Source organism: Bos grunniens, chromosome 24 (genome assembly GCF_055505025.1).
Source record: "Bos grunniens cultivar Pamir isolate PY7600 chromosome 24, Bosgru_T2T1.0, whole genome shotgun sequence".
Lineage (NCBI taxonomy): Eukaryota > Metazoa > Chordata > Mammalia > Artiodactyla > Bovidae > Bos > Bos grunniens.
In genome coordinates, this window is record NC_141188.1 from 58741839 (window position 1) to 58766205 (window position 24367).

Sequence of the window (24367 nt, forward strand, 5' to 3'; positions counted from 1 at the left end):
ACAGAGACTTTCATGGTATAAACTGCACAGAAGTGGTGTTGAGTCGGACATACCTAGGCTCTAATCCTGGCTGTGTGAACTTGAGCTAGCTCTTAATTTCTCAGAGCCTCCACATTTTTATCTGTAAAGTACTACATACCATATAGGATGGTTGCTGCTTCAGGGATTTTTTTTTTTGAGATATTGCCAAGAAAATGCACTGGTCATAACAAACACCCTCTTCCAACAACACAAGAGAAGACTCTATACATGGACATCACCAGATGGTCAACACCGAAATCAGATTGATTATATGCTTTGCAGCCAAAGATGGAGAAGCTCTATACAGTCAGCAAAAACAAGACCAGGAGCTGACTGTGGCTCAGACCATGAACTCCTTATTGCCAAATTCAGACTGAAATTGAAGAAAGTAGGGAAAACCACTAGACCATTCAGATATGACCTAAATCAAATCCCTTATGATTATACAGTGGAAGTGAGAAATAGGTTTAAGGGCCTAGATCTGATAGATAGAGTGCCTGATGAACTATGGAATGAGGTTTGTGACACTGTATAGGAGACAGGGATCAAGACCATTCCCATAGAAAAGAAATGCAAAAAAGCAAAATGGCTGTCTGGGGAGGCCTTACAAATAGCTGTGCAAAGAAGAGAAGCAGAAAGCAAAGGAGAAAAGGAAAGATATAAACATCTGAATGCAGAGTTCCAAAGAATAGCAAGAAGAGATAAGAAAGCCTTCTTCAGGGATCAATGCAAAGAAATAAGGAAAACAACAGAATGGGAAAGACTAGGGATTTCTTCAAGAAAATCAGAGATACCAAAGGAACATTTCATGCAAAGATGAGCTCGATAAAAGACAGAAATGGTATGGATCTAACAGAAGCAGAAGATATTGAGAAGAGATGGCAAGAATACACAGAAGAACTGTACAAAAAAGATCTTCACGACCCAGATAATCACAATGGTGTGATCACTGACCTAGAGCCAGACATCCTGGAATGTGAAGTCAAGTGGGCCTTAGAAAGCATCACTACGAACAAAGCTAGTGGAGGTGATGGAATTCCAGTTGAACTATTCCAAATCCTGAAAGATGATGCTGTGAAAGTGCTGCACTCAATATGCCAGCAAATTTGGAAAACTCAGCAGTGGCCACAGGACTGGAAAAGGTCAGTTTTCATTCCAATCCCAAAGAAAGGCAATGCCAAGGAATGCTCAAACTACTGCACAATTGCACTCATCTCACACACTAGTAAAGTAATGCTCAAAATTCTCCAAGCCAGGCTTCAGCAATATGTGAACCGTGAACTTCCTGATGTTCAAGCTGGTTTTAGAAAAGGCAGAGGAACCAGAGATCAAATGGCCAACATCTGCTGGATCATGGAAAAAGCAAGAGCATTCCAGAAAAGCATCTATTTCTGCTTTATTGACTATGCCAAAGCCTTTGACTGTGTGGATCACAATAAACTGTGGAAAATTCTGAAAGAGATGGGAATACCAGACCACCTGATCTGCCTCTTGAGAAATTTGTACGCAGGTCAGGAAACAACAGTTAGAACTGGACATGGAACAACAGACTGGTTCCAAATAGGAAAAGGAGTTCGTCAAGGCTGTATATTGTCACCCTGTTTATTAACTTCTATGCAGAGTACATCATGAGAAACGCTGGACTGGAAGAAACACAAGCTGGAATCAAGATTGCTGGGAGAAATATCAATCACCTCAGATATGCAGATGACACCATCCTTATGGCAGAAAACGAAGAGGAACTCAAAAGCCTCTTGATGAAAGTGAAAGTGGAGAGTGAAAAAGTTGGCTTAAAGCTCAACATTCAGAAAACGAAGATCATGGCATCCTGTCCCACCCCTTCATGGGAAATAGATGGGGAAACAGTGGAAACAATGTCAGACTTTATTTTTCTGGGCTCCAAAATCACTACAGATGGTGACTGCAGCCATGAAATTAAAAGACGCTTACTCCTTGGAAGGAAGGTTATGACCAACCTAGACAGCATATTCAAAAGCAGAGACATTACTTTGCCAACAAAGGTTCGTCTAGTCAAGGCTATGGTTTTTCCTGTGGTCATGTATGGATGTGAGAGTTGGACTGTGAAGAAGGCTGAGCGCCAAAGAATTGATGCTTTTGAACTGTGGTGTTGGAGAAGACTCTTGAGAGTCCCTTGGACTGCAAGGAGATCCAACCAGTCCATTCTGAAGGAGATCAGCCCTGGGAGTTCTTTGGAAGGAATGATGCTAAAGCTGAAACTCCAGTACTCTGGCCACCTCATGCGAAGAGTTGACTCATTGGAAAAGCTCTGAGGCTGGGAGGGATTGGGGGCAGGAGGAGAAGGGGACGACAGGATGAGATGGCTGGATGGCATCACTGACTCGATGGACATGAGTCTGAGTGAACTCTGGGAGTTGGTGATTGACAGGGAGGCCTGGCGTGCTGCAATTCATGGGGTCGCAAAGAGTCGGACATGACTGAGTGACTGATCTGATCTGATTTGACATTATAATATAATAATGTTACATTAGTTCCAAGTGTATAGGTAATGATTTGTATATATTGTGAAACAGAACCAAGTAAGTCTAGTTAACACCCATCACCACAGGCAGTTACAATGTTTTTCCTGTGATGAGAACTTTCAAGATCTACTCTTTAAACTTTAAGAAAAATATTTACTTGTTTATTTGGCCGTGTCAAATAATATGTAGGTATTTACTTGGCTGTGTTGGGTCAGACTCTCCAGTTGGGGCACTCGGGCTTTGGGTTGGTCCGTGGCGTGTGGGATCTCAGTTCCCCAACCAGGGATTGGATGTGCGTCCCCAGCACTGCAAAGTGGATTCTTAACCACTAGACCACTTGGAAGCCCTGCTTATCGGTTAATTTAATTAACCAGAGTGACAAAGAGTCAGACAGGACTGAGCACCCACGCACGCAAATTTTGAAACTGTTGAAGAATTCTTGATTGCAGATGTGGTTTCATGTCGTAAATTGGTGAAAAATGGGAGAGAAAACAAGAAATATAATCAGCGCAGAGTCTGGTCGTCTCCTCCAAGGGTCAGGACACGCGTGTTGCGTCCTTGTGGTGTCAGTTTGCGTGTGCGTGCGTGCGTGCGTGCGTGTGCACGTGTGCGCTTCTTACACTAGGATCTTTGAGATATTGATAAAATCCCTTCAAAATGAACTTCTAGCAGCCAAAATAAAAAAATTTTCAAGTCAAAAGCTGAAGGCCATAATTTCCAGGCATAATACAGTACATTTTGTTTTTATTTTATTTTATAAAAATGATGACATCATAAATTTTACAATATTTTTCATTTTACTATCTCAAAACACACTTTATAATCATAAGCTAAGTAATCTTAAAACTACCTCTATATGGCATTCTTATAATCTGTATTCTGTGCAGAAGAATGGAACGTAGAGTGATTACATGATCCATATATTTAAGTAGGAGCCAGGAGTCTTGGCTCTTAGTCTCCAATTTTTACCTAATCATTGGAACATTTTTTGAGCTTAAAAAAAAGGCAAAAAAGCCTCTCAAATAACCTTTTTGGACCAATTACTTATTTCAGAACAGTTTGGTCTTTAAAAGAAATCTAGCATTTCCTTCTCTTTATTAAAAACTGTTGTCATGGAAATATTTCAGTTCCCTATGTCCTCTAATAGCCCACATCTGAACAGGTCATAAACAAGAAGATTGACTGAGGCCCGACAAAGCCTTTTAGGTTTGTCACAGGCTGCATTACAGAACTTTCCCAAAGTCCATTTCCCCGGATAAGGTGACAATAAAAGAAATGTTTAAGGCGTGATTATTCTGTATAACCATGGCTTCTTATCCTAGCCGTTTCAGCTCCTCCCTCCTTCTACACCAAATACACGAAATCCGTTACTCTGTCCCATGCAGAAGTCTTGTGCTTTGTTTTATTTTGATCAGCTAATACAAATGAAGTTCTGTTTACTAAAAGTCTCATGGTGCCTCTTGGAGACAGTTTACCTTCAACATTGGGAACTGATGATATTTTCCAGGGCGTTTCGGTTTGTTTTTTTCTTTTTAATCAACAGATTTCATTAACTGGTACAGTCATTCATTTCATTCTGGCTGGTGAATCTGATCAGTATATGATTTTATATTAACAACAAAAACACTGCCTCAGTATAGGAGCTAAACATCAGATTCTGTGAATTTGTTTAAACACAGCGGATGCCAGAGTGATCAGGGAATTCAGCTGGGAGCAGGAAGGTTCTACATCCCAAATGGATGAGATGAGAGAGATTGAAGGTGCCATCTTAACTCGTGCCTGGATCCATGACACCTGCATCTTGCTTTATTTCTTTCTAATAACAAGTTCCTCCTGGATCCTGGGCTAATTTGGCACGTATCTTTTTGCAAAACTGGAGAAAATAAGAAAGGAATTTTGTTTTGAGATGTCCACACGCATCCTGGAACCAGATGACACGGGGCTGGGAGTGGGGTGGGATAAGCGTGGAAAGGACGAAATTGGCTTCTGAGACCATGAAGGTAGGAAATGCATCAGGGTGCTACTTATAGCCCCATGCTTATTTATGTGGGAAGAAATGATACTCCTACCTGCAGGCACACAGGTGTGTGTGCACAGAGCCGGTTCAGAGGCCCTGGAGCAAAATATGAAAAGGATTGTGTTTATGTTTTAAGAGAGAGACCGAGATGGTTTGTCTAGACTTGCAGCATTCGTAATAACATGATAAATCATTCATAAAATGTCCTTTATAATGCTGGAGCTGAAGGGCAAGAACAAATAGCTTATCACGCTGCGTCAGATTGCTGCCAACCAAGCCCATATCCTGACAGTGGCTTGAGGGGGCTGTGTCATGGGACGCTGAAATTGACCTCCTGGTGTAAAATTCCAAAGGCTGATGGGCCTTAGTGAAGACAGCCCCCTTCCCAGAGGTTGCGGCTTTGCTGTGAGGATGGACTGTACGAGCCCTCCTTGAACCTGTCATCCACTGACTTAACCTTGTCTTGAATTCACTGTCCTTCTCAGGCTGTATCACTTCAGGGGCCAACCTTCCCAAGCTTGCTGTTCATGGTGTTAGGTCTAAAATCACCTCTGTTAAATTTCAGAGGGTGTTTTCTTGTCTGGATGTTCCAGAATGTAATGGACAGGCTGGGCCTGCTGGAAAGGATCAGTGGGTAAAAGAAGGGAGGGCGTGAGGTCCAGGCCCATGCGTGTGACTGATCCATACAGTCAGAGCAGTGGCAGCAGGATGCAGCTGGGTTGGGGTGATGTCTCTAGGTGTGGTCGTGGACCACCTTTTGGATGGCTTCTGTTTTCTCCTAGAACCCGGAATCAAAGTCATCCACCGAAAGTGAGGGAGTGGAAGAGGCGTCAGGAATACGAGGGCACAGCTGAGCTGGGGACGATGAATTTACTCACACTCACAGTGGGCAGAAACTTGTGGGCTTCATTACTTTCGCCAGTGCTTTTCAACTACCCAGGCACTGGCTGGGATAAAACAGAAACCACAGAAGACGGGAAAACACAACTGGGGAGTAACTGCAAGAGCAGGACTGAAATGAGAGACTGGAATTTTTAAAAAATTTATTTAATTGGAGGATAATTACAGTACTGTGGTGTTTTTGCCATACGTCATCATGTATGCACAGGTGCACGTGTCCCCCCATCCTGAACGCCCCTCCCACCTCCCTCCACACCCCATCCCCCTGGGTTGTCCCAGAGCACTGGCTTTGAGGGCCCTGTTCATGCATCGAACTGGTCATCTATTTTACATATGGTAATATACATGTTTCAATGCTATTCTCTCAAATCATTCCACCCTCACCTTCTCCCACAGAGTCCAAAAGTCTGTTCTTTACATCTGTGGAGAGACTGGAATTTAAGTTAGACCAGGATGGTGGTGCAATGACTCTCAAGAGGTCTCAGAAGACGGCAGAAAGGATAATGGTCTTGATTATGATAACAAAGGACATGGGAGACTTCCCATGGGGACATGGGGTGTGAGTCTGTGATCAGAGTTGGCCTTTAAACCACCCATTTTTGAGGTTGGAGCAGTTTGGATGTTGACAAGGTCTAGGAGAGAAGAGGAAAAGGCCATTAGAAATGAGGAGGTCAAGTGCCTGAGAAGCCAGGCAGTTGGAGGGACATCACTGCATCTGTTTAGTGTGTCCCAGGCATCGAGGTGGATGGAATAAAGGTGAACCAGGCACCCAAGTCTTCACTCAGCTCAGGCACGTGGAGGGAGGGGTCAGACCCGAGGAGGCAGCAACAGGAAGGAAGGCGGCATGATGCCACAAGCCTCAGAGAAGTGCTTTACAGTATCAAATGGAAACTTTAATGTTAAGCTAAAGAATATAATGTATTCTTAATGTGTTGCTGTTTTAACATAGGGTAGCCAATGCTATAAAATAGTAGAAGATTTCTGATTATTTTATAAAGAACTTGAGTTTACACAATTAGGAGAAAGTTCTGTTCTTGTAAGAGCATAGGAGCTTTGTTTGCTTTATATTAAGTGGAGTTGAGGCTTCACGGAGCAGATCCTGGGGATCAGGCAGAGTGAGTGGCCATTAGGGAGCAGGGCTTACTGGAACTATCTATCAGAAGGTAGCAAGGCCATTTCCCCAGGCTCTGTTTCAGCCACGAAAAGCAGAACATTCCTTCCCTGTGATCTAAAATATTTGGTTCTAGGAGAAAGGAAAAGAGAAGAAGAGAAATTATTTCTGTGACCTTCCATGAGTAGTTAGCAAGAATGATCTCAGAAGTCTTTCTGCTGAGACAGGTGGGGAAGGGTGGTTCAGATAATCTGAGTTTCTTCACCATCACCACCTTCGGATGCCCAGAAAGGTTGCTTTCACTTGGATGCCTCGCTCGTCTCGGTAAATGCTAAGACTGGGCAGGCAGCCAGCGTGTACAAGGCTTGCTGCTTGTCCCCAAGTGCTTCTGAGGTCATTAGCCTCCGTTCAATAAGTAACACCCGCCCTTCCCTCCCAGATTTCCATTACGGCTGGCCCAGGAGAATTCCACAGAGGCATCCACACTCTCTGGGGGCCAAGGGAGAGCTCTCTGGGTGTGAAACATAACACCCAAAGCTGTTTTGTCCTAGCACAGGCGTGAGTCCTGGTGATTTTATTCCACCTTTACAGTTCAGAATTCACCTTCCAAACTCCTGCTTTGTTGCCAGGTGACAGGCTTCAAACTCCCTGAAAAATCTAGCAGATGAAGTGGGGAAACCAGAAGCAGACTATGGTGCAATCCAAACATGAATTCAATACATTGTCCTGAGTTCTTGGATGTGAAGTTTTAAGAAATGTTCTTACAGCTGATACTCCAGAGAAGAAGGCTTCCGATATCTACTGTCTTCCGTAGTTTGCAGACTTTTGAAATCTGGACATACTTTGAGACTGTCTCTTCCCGTTCTTAAAGATGCGTGGGCCTCTCTGTCATTGCACGTTCAATGACCGCATTTCATCTGGGCTCCTTCCCTGCTCTCATGCCACATGAGACGATGCTGTCGACTACTCCACTCCATCCCCCGCGCCCCCCTTACACTGTGCTGGGACAGTGACTCAGGCTGGACCTACCCTGGTTTGACGAACAGCTTGGGCTGCAGGCAGTCTTCTCATTTATTATACAGAAAGAGCCAGGCTGCAGAATGAAGTACAGACAAGCAGAGTCAAGTGCCAGAACCCTTATGATATTCTCTGTACTTCTAGAGTCAAACATATTTTCCTATTTGCATCTAAATGGCATCCTAGGATAAACATGATTCTGCACTTTGCTTTTTCTTTTAATTAAACAATATAACCTCGAGCTACTTCATATCTGTATACAGAGAGCATCCTCATTTATTTTTACAACTACATCATCCTTCATTGTGTGGATCAGTAATTGATTCCACCACTTCTCTATTGATGGACATCTGGGGTTATTTCCAACCTTCTGATATTTCAAATGCATTTCACTTCATATTTTGCCAATGCTGTCCGTCTTAGAAGTAGGTTGGATTAATGTTACCAGTGGAATTTTTGTCAGATACGAACACAGTCTTCTCCACAGAGATTGTTTGGCATTCTCACCAGCAACATGGGAGAATTTTGCTTCTCCACAATCCTGCTCACAGAGTGTGTGGTCAAACCTTTGGTCTTTTGCTTTTCAGTATTTCAATCCTGTTCTCTCAAGTTTTGCCATCCATGGCAAGCAAAGCAGCTGCTTACCAACATCCATCATATAGACTTGATAAGACTGGGAAACAGTCACTGGGATATATCCTAGCGATGCTGGTGAGTGGAATCCAGAGTAAGTGGAAGAGTCATCTGTTGGGGATTAAATCATGACATAACCGCTGACACGGAAAGAACAGGCCACAGCACTGGAAGGAGGAGGGGTAGAGGTGGGAGAAGGGACGACAGCGAGCAGTCTGGGGACTGCATTTGGAGGTGAGAGGTGGGAAAACTGAGAAAGCCTAGGATGATTACCCACTGCTGTTAGCTGTGTGGGTTGGTTTGGTTTATCTCCATCGCTAACAAGTAAAGCGAAGCCACTAGTAATTCAAGAGGACTTCCAGTATGCGAAACCACCTTTCTCTTTTCCATTCTGTGAGGAATCATCCCAAGGCCCCCTCCCTGCCACTCCATCCCTTCTCTAGCACACAGGTGAAAGTTCTCTCAACATTGCTAAGGAGGGACTTCCCTGGTGGCCCAGTGTTTAAGAAACCGCCTGCCAATGCCAGGAATGCAGGTTCGATCCTCGGTCCAGGAAGACTCCACATGCCAGGGAGTAACTAAGCCTGTGCACCACAACTGCTGAAGCCCTCGTGGCCTAGAGCCCGTGGCCGAGAGAAGCTCCCCGTCCCTGCAACCAGAGAAAGCCCGGGGGCAGCAAGAAGACCCAGTTCAGCCAAAAATAAAGAAAGAGAGAAGAGAAACAAACCCTTGTGAGGCAAAGCTTTACAACTTAGTTGTTTACTGACTGCCCCAAGCTTTCCCATTTTTAATACAAATAACGAAAGCAGACAAAGTCATTTTAGAAGCATATTTTTAAAATTTATCAGTGGGGTAAAGGAGTTCCAAAAGGAAAAGATGTATTTCACCCTTTAAGTGGAGAGTTTTCAGGTCACTTGGATTATTATTTATTTAAAAAAATCAATAAACGTGTCAAAATTGTTCATTAGAGCAGCTGTTTCAGAACTTTTAACACAGAGTAAAAAAGACATAATTTATTGCTTCTGGCAAATGAAAATGCAGTGTGATGAGGGGTAAAAAAAAAATCACCCCCTTTCTACCAAAAAAAATGGACACAAATAATTGAGCATTTGTGGCGTCCAGAAAAAATGCAGACTGAAATTTACTACCACACTTCTTGTGGTTGGCTGAAAAATGGGTTTCAAAAATATCTAGGTCCTAATCCTTGGAACCTGTGATGTTACCTTACCCAGCAACAGAGTGTATACGCATAATTAAAGATTTTAAGATGGGGCTTTCCTGGTGGCTCAGGTAGTAAAGAATCGGCCTTCAGTATGGGAGACCCGGGTTCCATCCTTGGGTTGGGAAGAGCCCCTAGAGAAAGGAATGGCTACCCACTACGTTACTCTTGCCTGGAGAATTTCATAGACAGAGGTGTCTGCCGGGATGCAGTCCACGGGGTCCCGAAGAGTAGGGCACGACTGAGTAACACTTTTTAACAATTATCCTGGACTATCTGGGTGGGACCTAAATGAGGTCACTACTGTCCTCATAAGAAGGGGGCAGGGAGCGACTGGATAACAGGAAGAAGGAGGAGGCGGGGGAAGGGGAGGGAAAGTGAGGGGAGAAGAAGGTGATGTAATGACCTCAAACAAGAGACACAGATCTGAAGAAAGAGGGAAGGGCTAAGAGCAGAGAAATGTAAGGAATGTGGCTCTAGACGCCAACCCATTCCCCACCCTACTGGCCCCCCGCCTCTGGAGAGGGTGCCAACACGTTGATTTCAGCCCAGTGATGCTGATTCCAGACGTCTGGCCTCCAGAACTGTAAAAGAACACATTTCTATTGTTTTATGCCATCGAAATCTATTGTAGTGGCCATAGGAAAGTAATTAACACACTTCGAAACTTCTAGGAAAGAAGAATTTGGTGTTTGATTTTAAAGCTTACTAAGTCAATGGGAAGGGAATCAGAATGTAAAGGCATTATTTAAAAGAACAAATAGGACTCTGCCTCTTTTACGTAGAAAAACATAACAGCATTAACTTTCAAGTGCCTGTCTACTAAATAAGGTCATTAGAGCTTCCACAGCTAGCTTACAGGCTCTAATTACCCTGAAGGGTCTTCCTGCTGTAAATTATCTTGGCTTCTAAAATGTATTGTTAGACTTACAGTAAGTAACAAATTAAAGCCTGGAGGTTCCATATACCGGTCAGCCTTGGCTTTGATAATAATGTGTAGCAAAAATCTCAAAACTTCAGTGGCTAAAACAATAAATCTATCTCTAGTTCATGACACTGCATGCTGGCAGGTGTAAGTTGAGTGACCCCGCTCCAGGCTGGAGGTCAAGTTCAGGTCTGTTTCCTGTGCGTCCTTATGGAACCCAGGCTAGAGGACCGACTGTTCCCATGGTGTAGCTCGGGAGCACATAAGGAGTGGCAGAATTTGCAAAACCTCTATGGTCTCTGTTTTGAACTGGTCACAGAGCTACTTTGCTCATATTCTGTTGGAGTAAGTAAGTAAGTTACACGGTCAAGTGCATTATCATTGGGGCAGGGGCATTTACTCCTTGTGAAGGTGAGGAAGTGAATATTCCCTGATCAGTAATTCAGTGTTCCATGTCCCTCCATCCTGAAAAAGTTAGCTGAAACCAAAGAAAAATGCAGTAGTTCAGTTCAGTTCAGTCGCTCAGTCGTGTCCGACTCTTTGCGACCCCATGAATCACAGCACGCCAGGCCTCCCTGTCCATCACCAACTCCCAGAGTTCACTCAGACTCATGTCCATCGAGTCAGTGATGCCATCCAGCCATCTCATCCTCTGTCATCCCCTTCTCCTCCTGCCCTCAATCCCTCCCAGCATCAGAGTCTTTTCCAATGAGTCAACTCTTCGCATGAGGTGGCCAGAGTACTGGAGTTTCAGCTTAAGCATCATTCCTTCCAAAGAACTCCCAGGGCTGATCTCTTTCACAATGGACTGGTTGGATCTCCTTGCAGTCCAAGGGACTCTCAAGAGTCTTCTCCAACACCACAGTTCAAAAGCATCAATTCTTTGGCGCTCAGCCTTCTTCACAGTCCAACTCTCACATCCATACATGACCACAGGAAAAACCATAGCCTTGACTAGACGAACCTTTGTTGGCAAAGTAATGTCTCTGCTTTTGAATATGCTATCTAGGTTGGTCATAACTTTCCTTCCAAGGAGTAAGCGTCTTTTAATTTCATGGCTGCAGTCACCATCTGTAGTGATTTTGGAGCCCAGAAAAAGAAAGTCTGACACTGTTTCCACTGTTTCCCCATCTATTTCCCATGAAGTGATGGGACCGGATGCCATGATCTTCATTTTCTGAATGTTGAGCTTTAAGCCAACTTTTTCACTCTCCACTTTCACTTTCATCAAGAGGCTTTTTCGTTCCTCTTCACTTTCTGCCATAAGGGTGGTGTCATCTGCATATCTGAAGTTATTGGTATTTCTCCCAGCAATCTTGATTCCAGTTTGTGTTTCTTCCAGTCCAGCGTTTCTCATGATGTACTCTGCATAGAAGTTAAATAAGCAGGGTAACAATATACAGCCTTGACGGACTCCTTTTCCTAAAGTAGCAAGTAAATGCTGTTCAACACTGCAGTTGAGAGGAGACTAATTTGAAGGGCCAGTGGGCGAATCTCAGACTTCTATATGAAACCAAAGCTCTCAAAAGGGTCTAGAGTGGTCCCAGGGTGGTAGCATGCCCTTAGCAGAAACAAACACAAAACCACTTTGCATTTCCATAGAAAAAGATTAACCAAATAAAATCACAACCAAATGAATTCACCTTAAACACACATAGAATGAAGTCACAGTGAGCAAGAGTCAGGAGAAGCCATGGAAGACATATTCCAAACTTTTAGACATTCCTTAGACAAATATAAAATAATTAGTTATGAGATATTCAGTTTAATGGAATAAAACTTGGAAACTCAAAATAAGAAACTATCAAGAATGAGGAGGCTGATTTGAAAAAAAAACCTAAATAGAACTTCTGGACAGGAAAATTTTGATTGCTGAATAAAAAACTCAACTAATGGATTCAACAGAAGATTAGACTCAATGAAACAGTTACTTGGCAAAGTGTAAGAGAGAGGGGAAGAAATCGGTCAGAGTGCAACACAAACAGACAAGGACATGGAGTACGTGATAGAGGTTAAGAGACATCCAGGACAGAACGAGAAGGTCTACATCGGATTACCTGGAGTCCCGGAAGGACAGACACAGGATGCAGAAAGGGCAGTGCTTGAAGAGATGATCAGGGAGCATTTTCCAGAAAGGACAGAAGATTTAAACCCACAGTGCAAAGTATAATTAGGCACGATAAATAAAAAGAATGTCACATAGAGACAAATAATAGAAAATTTAGAATACCAAGAATAAAGAGCAGCTACTGAGTCAAGAAGAGCCCCTAGAGAAGGAAAGGGCAACCCCTTCCAGTATTCTTGCCTGGGAAATCCCAAGGACAGAGGAGCCTGGCGGACTACAGTCCATGGGGTCGCAAAGAGTCAGACATGATTGAGCGACTAAACAACAAAAGATGAGGCAGATGACCTGCAAAGGAGCAATAATTACACTAACAGTTGCCCAATCATCGTTAACAAAGGAAGCCAGAAATCAGAAGAATAGTATCTTCGAAGTGCTGAGAATGAGACTACCATTTTTTCTTGGATAAGCCTATTGAGTGGTTTTTCTTAAGGGTGGTTCCATCTGCTCAATAACCCCCAAATAAATTCATTTACAAACCGACACTTCAGAGTGGTAGGGACGGTAAACCCAGTCACATTAAGAATATTTACCTCCTTCTACATTTCACAGTGGTTTAGAGTCTGCTTCTAATTTATGTTTCACTATTTTGCATGAACGAGGGTAGACATTTTCAGATAAACAGAAACTAAGTTTATCACCGATGAGACTTTTACTAAAGGAATTTAAAAGGATATCCTTAAAGAAGAAAATAATCTCAGAGGAATGTCTAAGAAGTGAAAAAACCACAAAATATAGTGGTAAAGCTAAAAAAAAATGTGTACAAAAATATCTAATGTGGTTAAAAAAATGAACAGAACAAAATTGGATAGTAATACCATGGAAAGAGTTGATGATCAAAAGCAGTGCCTTAAAGTTTTTGTATTGTTCAGATAGGGGATTAAGATATTAGCTTTTGACTTGCCAAGCAAGGTATGTATGTAAGGTGTCCAAGGTAAACAGGAAAAGAACAGAAAGGTAGTGATTAACATCCCAACTAGGAGAGGGAAACAATACCATAAAAAAACAAGTAACAATAATAATAGCATAATTCAATAAAAAACATGCATTAAAATGTAAAAAAAAAACACAGTAAAATGTGGAAACAAATCAAATATTTCAGAAATATTAATACACGGAAAAAGCCAGATAAAAAGCAGGTATATTGTCAGATTGGAGAAAATTGGAATTATGTTCCTCTACCGCAGAAATTTTATTATCTTTAGGGTGCTAGAATGAATAACATATAGGTATTCAAAATGTGTTTCTTAAAAAGCCTAGCTATTTGTAGAAAGTTTGAAGCATGTTTTATTATATAATCCTAAAAGCTTTAAATCTGTGAGATTCCTCTATATGTCAGTGAACATTGTTAAGTCCCAAGATGACATCGGGTTTTCCAGGTACAGGGCCATCTTCAAAATGTCTGCTTCATGAGTTTTCTTTTTAAAGAAGACAAAATACCAAAAATTGAAGAGAAAAGAAATGCAGTGTTATTTACCTGAAACATGCAGATAAGTGACACTGTGTGTTATCCAGCTTGGGGAACTTCCCAGACTTGATGGAGATATACATAGCTTGCTAAGCCAACTCGGTGATTTGTAAAGAGGCTTTGCATTAAAATGTTCCCTATTTGTGACTACCCATTGTACCTTGTACTTTAAATTGTTCTTGCTAATTTTTCATTTCTGATGATCCAAGTAAAGAGCATTCACCAAACACCCACAATATCACATCTAAGATGTTAAAGGCAGCCTCCGAAGGGAACAAAATAAAACAAATTTCAGAGAAGGATCTCCAAGTTTGCTTCTATATAATTGTTGGAAAGTGGAAAATAAAGTCGCTCAGTTGTTTCTGACTCTTTTTGACCCCATGAACCATAACCCACCACGCTCCTCTGTCCATGGGATTTCTCAGGCAAGAGTACTGCAGTGGGTTGCCATTTCCTTCTCCAGGGGATCTTCCCGACCCAGCGATCGAACCCGGATCTCCTGCATTACAGGCAGACGCTTTGCCGTCTGAGCCACCAGGGAAGCCATATAATTGTTGGGTAGACGTGAAATCGATTGAAGAATGCACGGCAGTTTCACTTCGGGAAAGACTCTGGACGAATTTCTCTTAAGGTTTGTGTGCTCTGAACTACCCTCCTGCAAGAAGCTGGATGCTAATCTGAGACTTCAGAGAGGTAGGGGGTGGGTAAAACTGCTCCATGATACTAGTCACACAAAGTACATTTGTTTACATCCACAAAGGATTTAAGTATGTTTTTTAAAAATGTAATTTTCTCTAAACTGAAAAAGAAAAGATCAGGATCATGGAAAACAGGTAAAGAGTATCAGTCTAAGCCAGATATCTCTAGATGGTGCTGTGCCTTAATTAGAATCACCTGGGAGCTTCTAAAACTCCTGATGCACACTTAGTACCCCCCGCATTACTAAACCAGAGTGTATGGGCGTGGAAGGTACACAGCAGTGGTTTTAGACATGTGCAGCCAAGTTTGGGAACCACTGGCCCGGGCTGCCATTCTCAACCTTCAGTTCAGTCGCTCAGTCGTGTCCGACTCTTTGCGACCCCATGGACTGCAGGCCTCCCTGTCCATCACCAACTCCTGGAGTTTACTCAAACTCATGTCCATTGAGTCAGTGATGCCATCCAACCATCTCATTCTCAACCTTACGGGGACATTAGCATCACCTGGAAAGCTCCTGAAACTACCACTGCCTGTACACCTACCCTGAACCAGTGAAACTGTAGCCCCTTAGGCCTGTCACTGGGTTCTTGATCATTTTAAAGCTCCTCAGATGATGACAACGTGTATCCGGGGTAGTGAACCACTATATTGGGGAAAAGCTGGTACATAATTACACAAGGGATCAATTTTGGTTTTTTTATGGCGTTCTTTTATGGCTCAGGGCTTCCCTGATACCTCAGTAAAGAATCCCCCTGCAATGCAGGAGACCCCAGTTCGATTCCTGGGTTGGAAAGATCCGCTGGAGAAGGGAAAGGCTGCTCACTCCAGTATTCTGGCCTGGAGAATTCCATGGACTGTATGGTCCATGGGGTCGCAAAGAGTTGGACATGACTGAATGACTTTCACTTTATGACTCAGGGCCATAAAATGAGTCCTGAGTTTCCTGGTAGCCAAAGTAACTAGAAAAACTACATAGTTGAAATAATTCTTGTCTCCATCCATCCTGCAAAAGCTTACCAGTTCCTTGGAAGAAACCAGGCTTTTCCTCCTAGGTCTGAAATAAATATCTTGTTTGAGTCTTCTTACAGGAAACACTAAATGGTAAAGATCACAATTTTATCAACACCTCTACAGCACATGACGTGAGGCAAGCTTCATGCTGTAGTTTCTCATAGTATGCCTTAGGGAAAGCCCAGGACGTGACCCCAGAGTGCAGGCAGGTGCAGACTGCTGTGGTGGGGGCGTGGGCACAGAACCCTGGAGACAGGGCAGGGGGGGGAAGCAGGATACACCCCTGGAGTTCCCAGATGATAGAGCCTCACCTCGAGATAAAGTCCAGAACTGTACACTGCCTGCCAGTAAAGAGCCTGCCTACAACGCAGGAGACCTGGGTTCCATACCTGGGTCAGGAAGATCCCCTGGAGAAGGGGATGGCAGCCCACTCCAGTATTCTTGCCTGGGAAATCCCATGGACAGAGGAGCCTGGTGGGCTACAGTCCACGGGGTTGCAAAGCATCCGAGGCGACTGCGCGACTACCACTTCAATACAAGGTGTGGGAAGGGTGTCCTGTGTAATTAGAAATTACAAGTTTCTATTTAAAATCTGAAAAAAGATTACCTTTCCCCTCATAGAAAAAACCGTACAAAACTTGACGAAGACCTGGCTAGCAAGGATAAAGGAGCGTTAACTCCTGTAGAAATCACAGGCTTGTTGAAGAGCACGTGGGGAATTCCGTGTGGGCCTGTGTGTGTGTGTGTGTTTGCAAATCTTTATGAAAAGAAAAATAATGTAGATCTGAAAAGGTCAAAAAACTTTGGCCTGGACAGAAGGTACAGAGAATGGTCTTTTTAACTGTTCCTCCATAAATGTGATTTTTTTTTTTTTTTCTTCTCGGTTGGGCTTCTGTGGCATCTCAGGCCTGTAATTTACTGGCTCACATGTGGGGAGAAGGCTTCTGAGCATGGTGTTGACGCCAAGGGGCTTTGTCTGGAAAGAAAATCCAGCGTTCACACAACTTTAAGCCACAGCCATGTTGTCGGGAGGCAAAGGAAAGCTTCCATTAGGACGGGTGTTTCCCTTCGTTTGAAAACGAGCTAGATACTTAGAACAGGAGCAGCAGTCGGGCTCGGTTGCAGGGAGGCTTTGGGACCACGTGATTTCTTTCTGAAACAACTGACTTGAATGAAAATCCTAAAGGCACCCTGTGAATACCAAAGAGGGCACTTTGATGTTTTCTTTTCAAAGGCAAATAGCATGTTCTACTTTTGTTTCCTTTCTGAACCCACAACTGTACTTAACCACGAAATGTAAGGACAGGCTTCCTGAAAAAGTCGAGTGACTAATTTCTCTCTTTAGTCTCTGGCGTTCCTATACATCTGATGGATTAAATGAACTGCTTGCTGGAGAAACAGTAGCCGGGACGTGGGAAGAACCCCACCGTGGCTAATACGACGTCTTAATAGCTTGCCTCTGCAGAGGATAACCTTAAACTTGAGTCTGCGATTTCACGTTGCGGATCACGAAAAGAGTGGCCTTTGGCTCAAAGAGCCACGCTGTCGGTTTTCTAGCGGGTGGGCGTGTACTCAGAGCGGGCGCCGGGTCGGTTTTGTTCCAGGCAAGGTTGACGCAGGCAGTGGCGACTCGCGGCCACGCCGGGGCAGCCTCTCCCCGGCCGCGCGGCCCGGCTCCGGGGCGCCCACAAAGCCGCCAAGTTGGGCTTGCCGGGGTTTGCCAAGAATTTAAAGGTGTCCAGAAACATCCATCTTCTCGCCCCCAACCCCCTTTAACAGTCACGGCGGGCCCAGGGTTCTTCGTAGAAAGACCTCGGGGAAGAGAAATGGGACTTTCTTGTAGAAAATGTCTCCAGCGCCCCCAAATGCCCAGCGCGCCCGCTCCCCCAAAGCGGAGAGGAGGGTGGGTCTGGTCCCAGGGCCGAGCGCCCGCGCTCCTCGGAGACCCGCCCCGCGGCCGGGGGCGCCAGTGGGGAGCCGGGGTGGGCGTGGGGGGGCGAACCCCGCCAGCCCCGCGGCCCGCCCCCCAGCCCGGCCTGTGATTGGCTTGGGGGGCGCGTATGCCCGCCCCGGGGAGGCGGGGAGGGTCCCCTCCGGGCGCCGGGGCGGGAGGGGGCGGAGGAGGGGGCGGGGAGAGCGGGGGCCGGGAGGGAGCGGGCGCGGGGGCGGGCGCGCCGGCTTCCAGAGCCCGGGGAGCGGGCTGGGCGAGGGGCGGAGAGCGGCGGGCGCGCGGGAGGAGGGAAGCCCAGGGGCGCCGCGCCGCCGCCGCCGCCCGCTGCACGGCGCGCTCTCGGGAGCGCACGGTCCGCAGCCTTCCGGGAGGAAGCGGTGCAGGCAGCGGCCGAGGCGCGAGCGCTCGGGCCCCCTCACCTGCGGCGCCGGGCCGGCAGTCCCCTGAGGCGGCGGCGGAGGAGGGGAGACCCGGCCGCCCAGACGCGCCACAGCCCAGCCGCCCGGGAGCGCCTCCGATCCCGCGCGGGGCGCCGGCTCCATGGCGACCGGGCTCGGGGAGCCGGTCTACGGACTTTCGGAAGAAGAGGTGAGCGGCGCTCCCTTCCCCGCGGGACTCCCCGGGGAGTTCCCGCCCGGCGGCGGCCGGCGGTGGGCACTGGGACGACCCCCTTGGACGGTCGTCTCCCCCCCCGCCACCCGCGCGCCTGCTGGGGCACCCCAAGGGCGGGCGCGTCCGGGGGCAGGGATCCCGGCGGGGTGCTCACAATCTTCCGCCCGGCGTCCCCTCCCCCCGGCGCAGCGCACTGTTGGTAAATAAAGCGGCGCGAGCTGGGGTTCCCTCGGCGCTCCCCGCCTTTGGGTGCGAGGGGGGCGCGTGCGGCTCTGCGCCCGCGGGTCCCTGTCCTCCGTGCCGCGTCTCCCGGGGCCGTGGGGCAACTTTCCGCCTCTCGCCCCTGCAGCCCTGGAGTCCATGATGGGTGTCGCGTTTGGAGAGACCCGCGCCGCGCGGGGGAGCCCGGGGCCGCGGCGGAAACCTGGATTGTCTACCCCCCTGGAACTTTCTCATGATGGTGTCAGCAAGTGCTCTGCTGCGTGTGTGTGTGCTTGTTACGGTGGGAGCGGGTGAAACCTTGTGAGCCGTGCGTGTCCCACCCTCCGTCTTGCACAGTCTGAAGCCGAGAGAGTGCATTTCGGAGTCTTTGGGATGGGAGGGGGAGATCCCGCATGGTGGCAGGTGCTGCTGGAAACTTGGAGGACGCTTGCAGCCCTGCCATTTTTTTCCCCCTTCCTTAGGATCCAGCACCTCTGGGGTGGGTGGAAAGAGGAAGCTCCATTGATCTTTTTTTATTGATGAAGCCAATTAAGTAAGCCACGCCCCCGAGGCTGTCGGCTTGCCTAGAAAGGGCTTTGTTTTTTACCCTCAGTCTCTGCTCGCGGGTTCCCACTCCCCCCTTTTGAGGCGATCCTGCTAACTCACTGCCCAGCCCTCTCGCGACCAGCCAGGCTCGGCCCTTATTGGTGTGTTGCGCTGCCAAAAAGAGGGGTGGGAGGCTGTCGCCGGCGCGGCGTGACGGGCAGGCTGGATGGAGCAGGTAGGAGGGGTTGGCCATCTGGCCGGTGCGCTCTCAGGTCTGGCTCCCCTTTCGAGAGGTGAATTTACAACCCATGAGGCATTACTCAGCGGGGAGGTATTTCCTATCCTGGTTGTGCATTTCATGAAAAGTTAATGCCTGCAAATTCAAGGATTTCTGGGTTTCTCTTTTTTCCCTCTCCTTTCTTTTCTGAGATCCCCTTTTTCTCTGGTAATAGGGGTGGGGTTAATAGAGAGGCTCTTATCTGAGACTCGACAATGTTATGGCTTCTCTCCCGTCATCTTTCCTATCCTGGTTGTGTGTGTGTGTACGTGTGCGCGCGCGCGCGTTCCGTGTGTAATGGAATAGGTGTCTTAGGGTGGGGAAAGTGTCGGGGGTACGTTTCAACCCCTCCCTCCTTTAACGGTGCTTGGTAAGCTTGCTGTGGTATTGATTTTATCAAAGAGTGATCGCAAAGCAAGTGATTGGCATTTCCGATCATTTTGCCATGCTGGACTTTTGTAAAATACCCCCCCTTTCCGTGCAGTTAACCGAGGGGATGGATGAAAAGTAGCTTTGTTTCATTTACCCAGGGGGATCTCCTCTCCTCTGGTTTTCTCTTTGAGGAGCTTTCTCTTTCATTCTCTACTTCTCTATTTAATTAGTAGCAGCAATAGAGGGCCGGCAGTGAGCTTTTAGAAAGGTGGTGAGATACACATTCCCAAACAAAGGGGCAGGAAGTATTGTGGGGGATAAAGACGGCTGCCTCTCATCTTAGGTCTTTTTTTTTTTTTTTTTTTAATTACATGATTACTCTTAAAATCCTGGAAAAAAAAATGTTTTCTAAATGAGCATTTTGGGAAATGCAAGTGGGTAAATGAATCACACACGTGTCAGTGTAGTCTGTGCTTTGTCTGCATTTACAGCTCGTGTCAGAATCGACCCAGAGCACCTCACCACTTTCATCTAGGTGAGTTAATTCTGGTGATCTTGACTGGTGTCTAGGGTGAAACTGAAGGATGGAATGTAAACAGAATCGAGGTGTGTGTGTGTGTGTGTGTATGTATGTGTATAGTATGACTGAATTCACTCCTTCATGTTGCTGGAGGGGGATTTGGGGCTGTATGGGGAATAGCAGGAGGTGATGGAGACATTATATTGATTGATTGAGCGATGGCCAAGTTGCTGGTACTGTTTTGTTCTACACACACTATATTCCAAAAGACAGGTCACAGCCATTTCAGCTTCTCCTACTAGGGGTGGCTCTGATGACTTCACGTGTGTGCCGTATTTGCTTTTTATGGGTGGTTTCATGCTGTCATGTCACCCTTCAGAAGATCAGGGATTGCCTTCGTAGAATATTAACAAGAAATGGTTGAATTTGCACAGCTTGCTTTGTCTTCCTGAATTAGCCTGTGTTAGAAAACAAGGGGAAGATTCGAGCATCTAAGAGCCCAGTGGAACAAACGTCTTCCAAAGGCATGCATTTCAGCTCATATGGCCTTCAGTGGGTCATCATCACCCAGGAAGATACTTTGATTGCCAGGTGGAAGAGTCACCTGATAAACCTCTTAGCAAAATAGGCCTTCGTCCCTAGCAAATTTCATAGACGTATGTTTGTGTGTTCATTGGAGGTTGATGAAAAGCATTATTGTGTGTTTGGCGGGCACTGAGTTGTGCCCTGCCACGGAGAGGCTTTAGCTGTAGGTAGCGCTGGTGATGAAGCACTGCATTAACCCAGAAAACCGCGGGATGCCAAGACAGAGGGCATTGTTCCTAGGTCTGTCCAGCTTGTCCAATGAAAGGGATTAAGTGCGGGCTTTGCTTGTGTGAGCGCATGTGCTGTTTATTTTTTGTTGTGCCTTCCTGGCCAGGGTTCCTCTGGTAAATTATGGTTCATATTCACCAGATCCAAATTAGGTCCATTTAGGTAATCAAATTTGAAATTGCTATCAGATGAAGGACTTTGGTGTTGGAGGGGTTAGCAAATTCACCAAATTTCTGACTCAGGGCCCAGCATCAGATTTGGTTTGGAGTCAGAACAGTTTGGACTAGTTTCTGCATTTGGCTTAGTTCCTTGGTGGTTTTTTGTTTTTGCTTTTTGTTTTTGTTTATTTTTTGGCAAGCTGCAGCACATTTTGGCACAGTCTACTCGTGAATATTGCTGTTAACCTTCTGGAATATTTTATTACAACATAAAAATGTATCCTTTATTTATGGGATTTTCTGCTGAGTGAAAGTTTGATAGCTTTTTCCTTAGGTATGGCATTAAATTTTTTTTTGATGGTTAGAATGAGGCAGACGGCATAGAGATGAAAGCCAGCCTGACATGGGATCGTACGTTGCCTTCCCTCTTTATTTCATACAAACAAGGATATTCTCTGTGGCACTGTGTTTTAGGCCTTTATATGCTTACTGTCTCATTTAGTCCTCATAAAAACCCAATGAGGTCTGCTGTGATTTACAGTTGAGGAGTGGAGGCTCAGAGAGGTGAAGTGACCTGCATAAGGACTCACAGAGAATAAGTTGTAGAGCCAGGATTTGAACCTAGTTTGAGTCTACGACCCTCATTTTTAACATGCTCCCTCTCTTCCAAGTATCCTGAAAAGTCTTCAGAGCTAAATTATTTAGGATAAAGTAAGATAGACATACGGAGAAGACAATGATACCCCACTCCAGTACTCTTGCCTGGAAAATCCCATGGACGGAGGAGCCTGGAGGGCTGCAGTCCATGGGGTCGCTGAGGGTCGGACACGACTGAGCGAGTTCACTTTCACTTTTCACTTTCATGCATTGGAGAAGGAAATGGCAACCCACTCCAGTGTTCTTGCCTGGAGAATCCCAGGGACGGGGGAGCCTGGTGGGCTGCCGTCTATGGGGTCGCACAGAGTCGGACACGACTGAACTGACTTAGCAGCAAGATAGACATAAATGTCAAGGGTTGTAAACTGATGGCTTCCAGGTCAAAATTGTCCAGGGACCCTGCTTAGTGTTGTCTGTGTCGTGTTTTAAAGCCCGGGAATTTTCATGGGAATGGTAAAACTCTGACTCACTGGAGCCACATTCTCACCCGGCGGCAGTTCGTGGATCTGAGTTGTGGCTCTTAGGATCATGGCAGCTGTGGTGTAGTTGCCACGGTCTCCTCTGCTCCCTGTTGGCTTAGTCATCTTGCTCATCTGTGTATTACCCGCTTCACGAGGTATAAGCTTGACCTTTGACATGGATATTGTCTGGTCTTTACTCCAAGGTGCTATCAGTTTTAAGACGTACTGCTATTTCATGCACCACTACAAAAAGAAAATTGCTTTCAAGCTGTGATATACTGTTGATTTCATGAAGCAACATTATTTTAGAGGTGTGAAATATGAAAACAAGGGTGTTTTAGAGTTCCTGAATTACTCTAGTTGGAAGCCTGGGATAACCCTGGATCATCAATTTCAACATTCACCGCCCCTGCCCTGCCCTCCCCCGTCCCCCTTCAATCTGTGAACAATTTTAAGTCAACTGCTAGTTAAATTTTTGCTCTTCTTTGAGAAAAGCGTTGGACCCAGAGGAAGGCTCTTAAGTGGGCATTAGCAGAGGAGAAACGGGCAGCCTGGGCCACCTGACCTAGCCAAGTGTGAGTAATTAAGAACTGTTAATCGACAGAGGGTGGTCCACGTGTGTTTTCACGAGACTGCTGGCAGACCACACAGGCCATCTTTGCAGCTGTGCAGAAACGGGCACAGGACTGCTTTCAGAGATCAGTTTGGGTATACTGTCTGGGTCTGAAGGGCGCTGTGAGAGGCTGGGTCCCCGGGAACGTGAGCCTTGCCCTTTCCTCCAACTCCAAGTGCCCGAGTCAGGCCTAGCCCTGCTGGTCAGCGAGCTCTCTGCCCAGGACACGGGCGATCCCGTGTACACCTGTGTCCTTACCGCTGACATTTGAGAAAGAAACCTTAAAAAAGAATGGGTTTTGTGGTGACATTTGAAAGCAATTTGAAAATATATATAAAATTAAATATAATATTAAATATATATTCTTTAATATAATATTAAATAAATATTATATATATGATATATAATATATTTTTGTTCAATATAACGCATTGTTTTAAATTCTCTCTGTAGGTTTTTCTTTGCTTCCAGGAGTCTGTAGAATTTGCAAGCAATTGACATTTTAATGTATATTCTGTTTTAGTTTTCTTGAATGTTTATTATGTCATCACTGAAAAGTAGTGTCCTTAAGGAATAACTTTTTTTGGTCAAAAGCATAAAGGGGTAAATGAGAGTCCTCAGATGATTGCAATTTCTTTTCCATGCAGAATGCAAATTTAATTTTATTTTAAAATTTGATTATGTATTTTTGGCCTTGCTACATGGCTTGCCGAATCTTAGTTCCCCGACCGTGGGTCGAACGTGTGTCCCCTGCAGTGGAAGCTTGGATCCTAGTTACTGGACCACCAGGAAATTCCCAGGATGCAACTTAAAGGAAGTGGTTGAACGGGGCCCAGCATCTTTGTTTTCAGTGCAGTGAGTGCCTACATCCCCAGGAACCTTCCTTGGAAAGCTGTTTGGGGATTCTGGGAGCATCAATATGTTTGATACACCTCAGGAAAAATATGAAATATCTCAAGGAAGAAATCCTTGATGTTAAGAATGGTTTTAGAACTGTATCACAGCAGTTCTTTTGAGTTCCTGCTAAACTGCTTCTGCATGCCCCCGAAGGGAAGAACCTTCTTGTTCATTGCTAATTAATAACCTTTATGTGTTATGCAGTTATTTATATCACGGTAAAATGGCACCCCACTCCAGTACTCTAGCCTGGAAAATCCCATGGACGGAGGAGCCTGGTAGGCTGCAGTCCATGGGGTCACGAAGGGTCGGACACTGAGCGACTTCACTTTCACCCATTGGAGAAGGAAATGGCAACCCACTCCAGTGTTCTTGCCTGGAGAATCCCAGGGACGGGGGAGTCTGGTGGGCTGCCGTCTATGGGGTTGCACAGACTCCGACACGACTGAAGCGACTTAGCAGCAGCAGCAGCAAAAACATGGTACTATGTGACTTATGGAAGAAACAAATTAATTCCTCTGTGGTAGATTGAGATCATATTAAATTTCTAATTTTGAGTTAAGACGTTTAAGCCAGCTTTACTGCTGCTCTTAAATTTTGGGTCCTAGACAAGTAGCAGCAACCAAGAGAGACCCTAATTTGAGT

At 45.7% G+C, this 24367-nt stretch overlaps 1 protein-coding gene across 16 annotated transcripts in view; it reads left to right on the top strand.

Annotated features, from left to right (window-relative positions):
• Positions 1 to 17820: 17820 nt before the first annotated feature.
• Positions 17821 to 24367, top strand: part of NEDD4L (NEDD4 like E3 ubiquitin protein ligase) — a 375462-nt gene continuing 368915 nt past the window's right edge. For 7 of the 16 annotated variants that reach the window (XM_086373612.1, XM_086373613.1, XM_086373614.1 and 4 more), the window contains exon 1: positions 17823 to 18183. In XM_086373612.1, the coding sequence (XP_086229738.1) occupies positions 18136 to 18183 (48 nt within the window). In that variant the 5' untranslated portion in view covers positions 17823 to 18135. Of the gene's footprint in view, positions 18184 to 20094; positions 20139 to 24367 lie in introns of those variants that run through there. The other 9 variants (XM_086373617.1, XM_086373618.1, XM_086373620.1 and 6 more) reach the window with 6 other exon arrangements.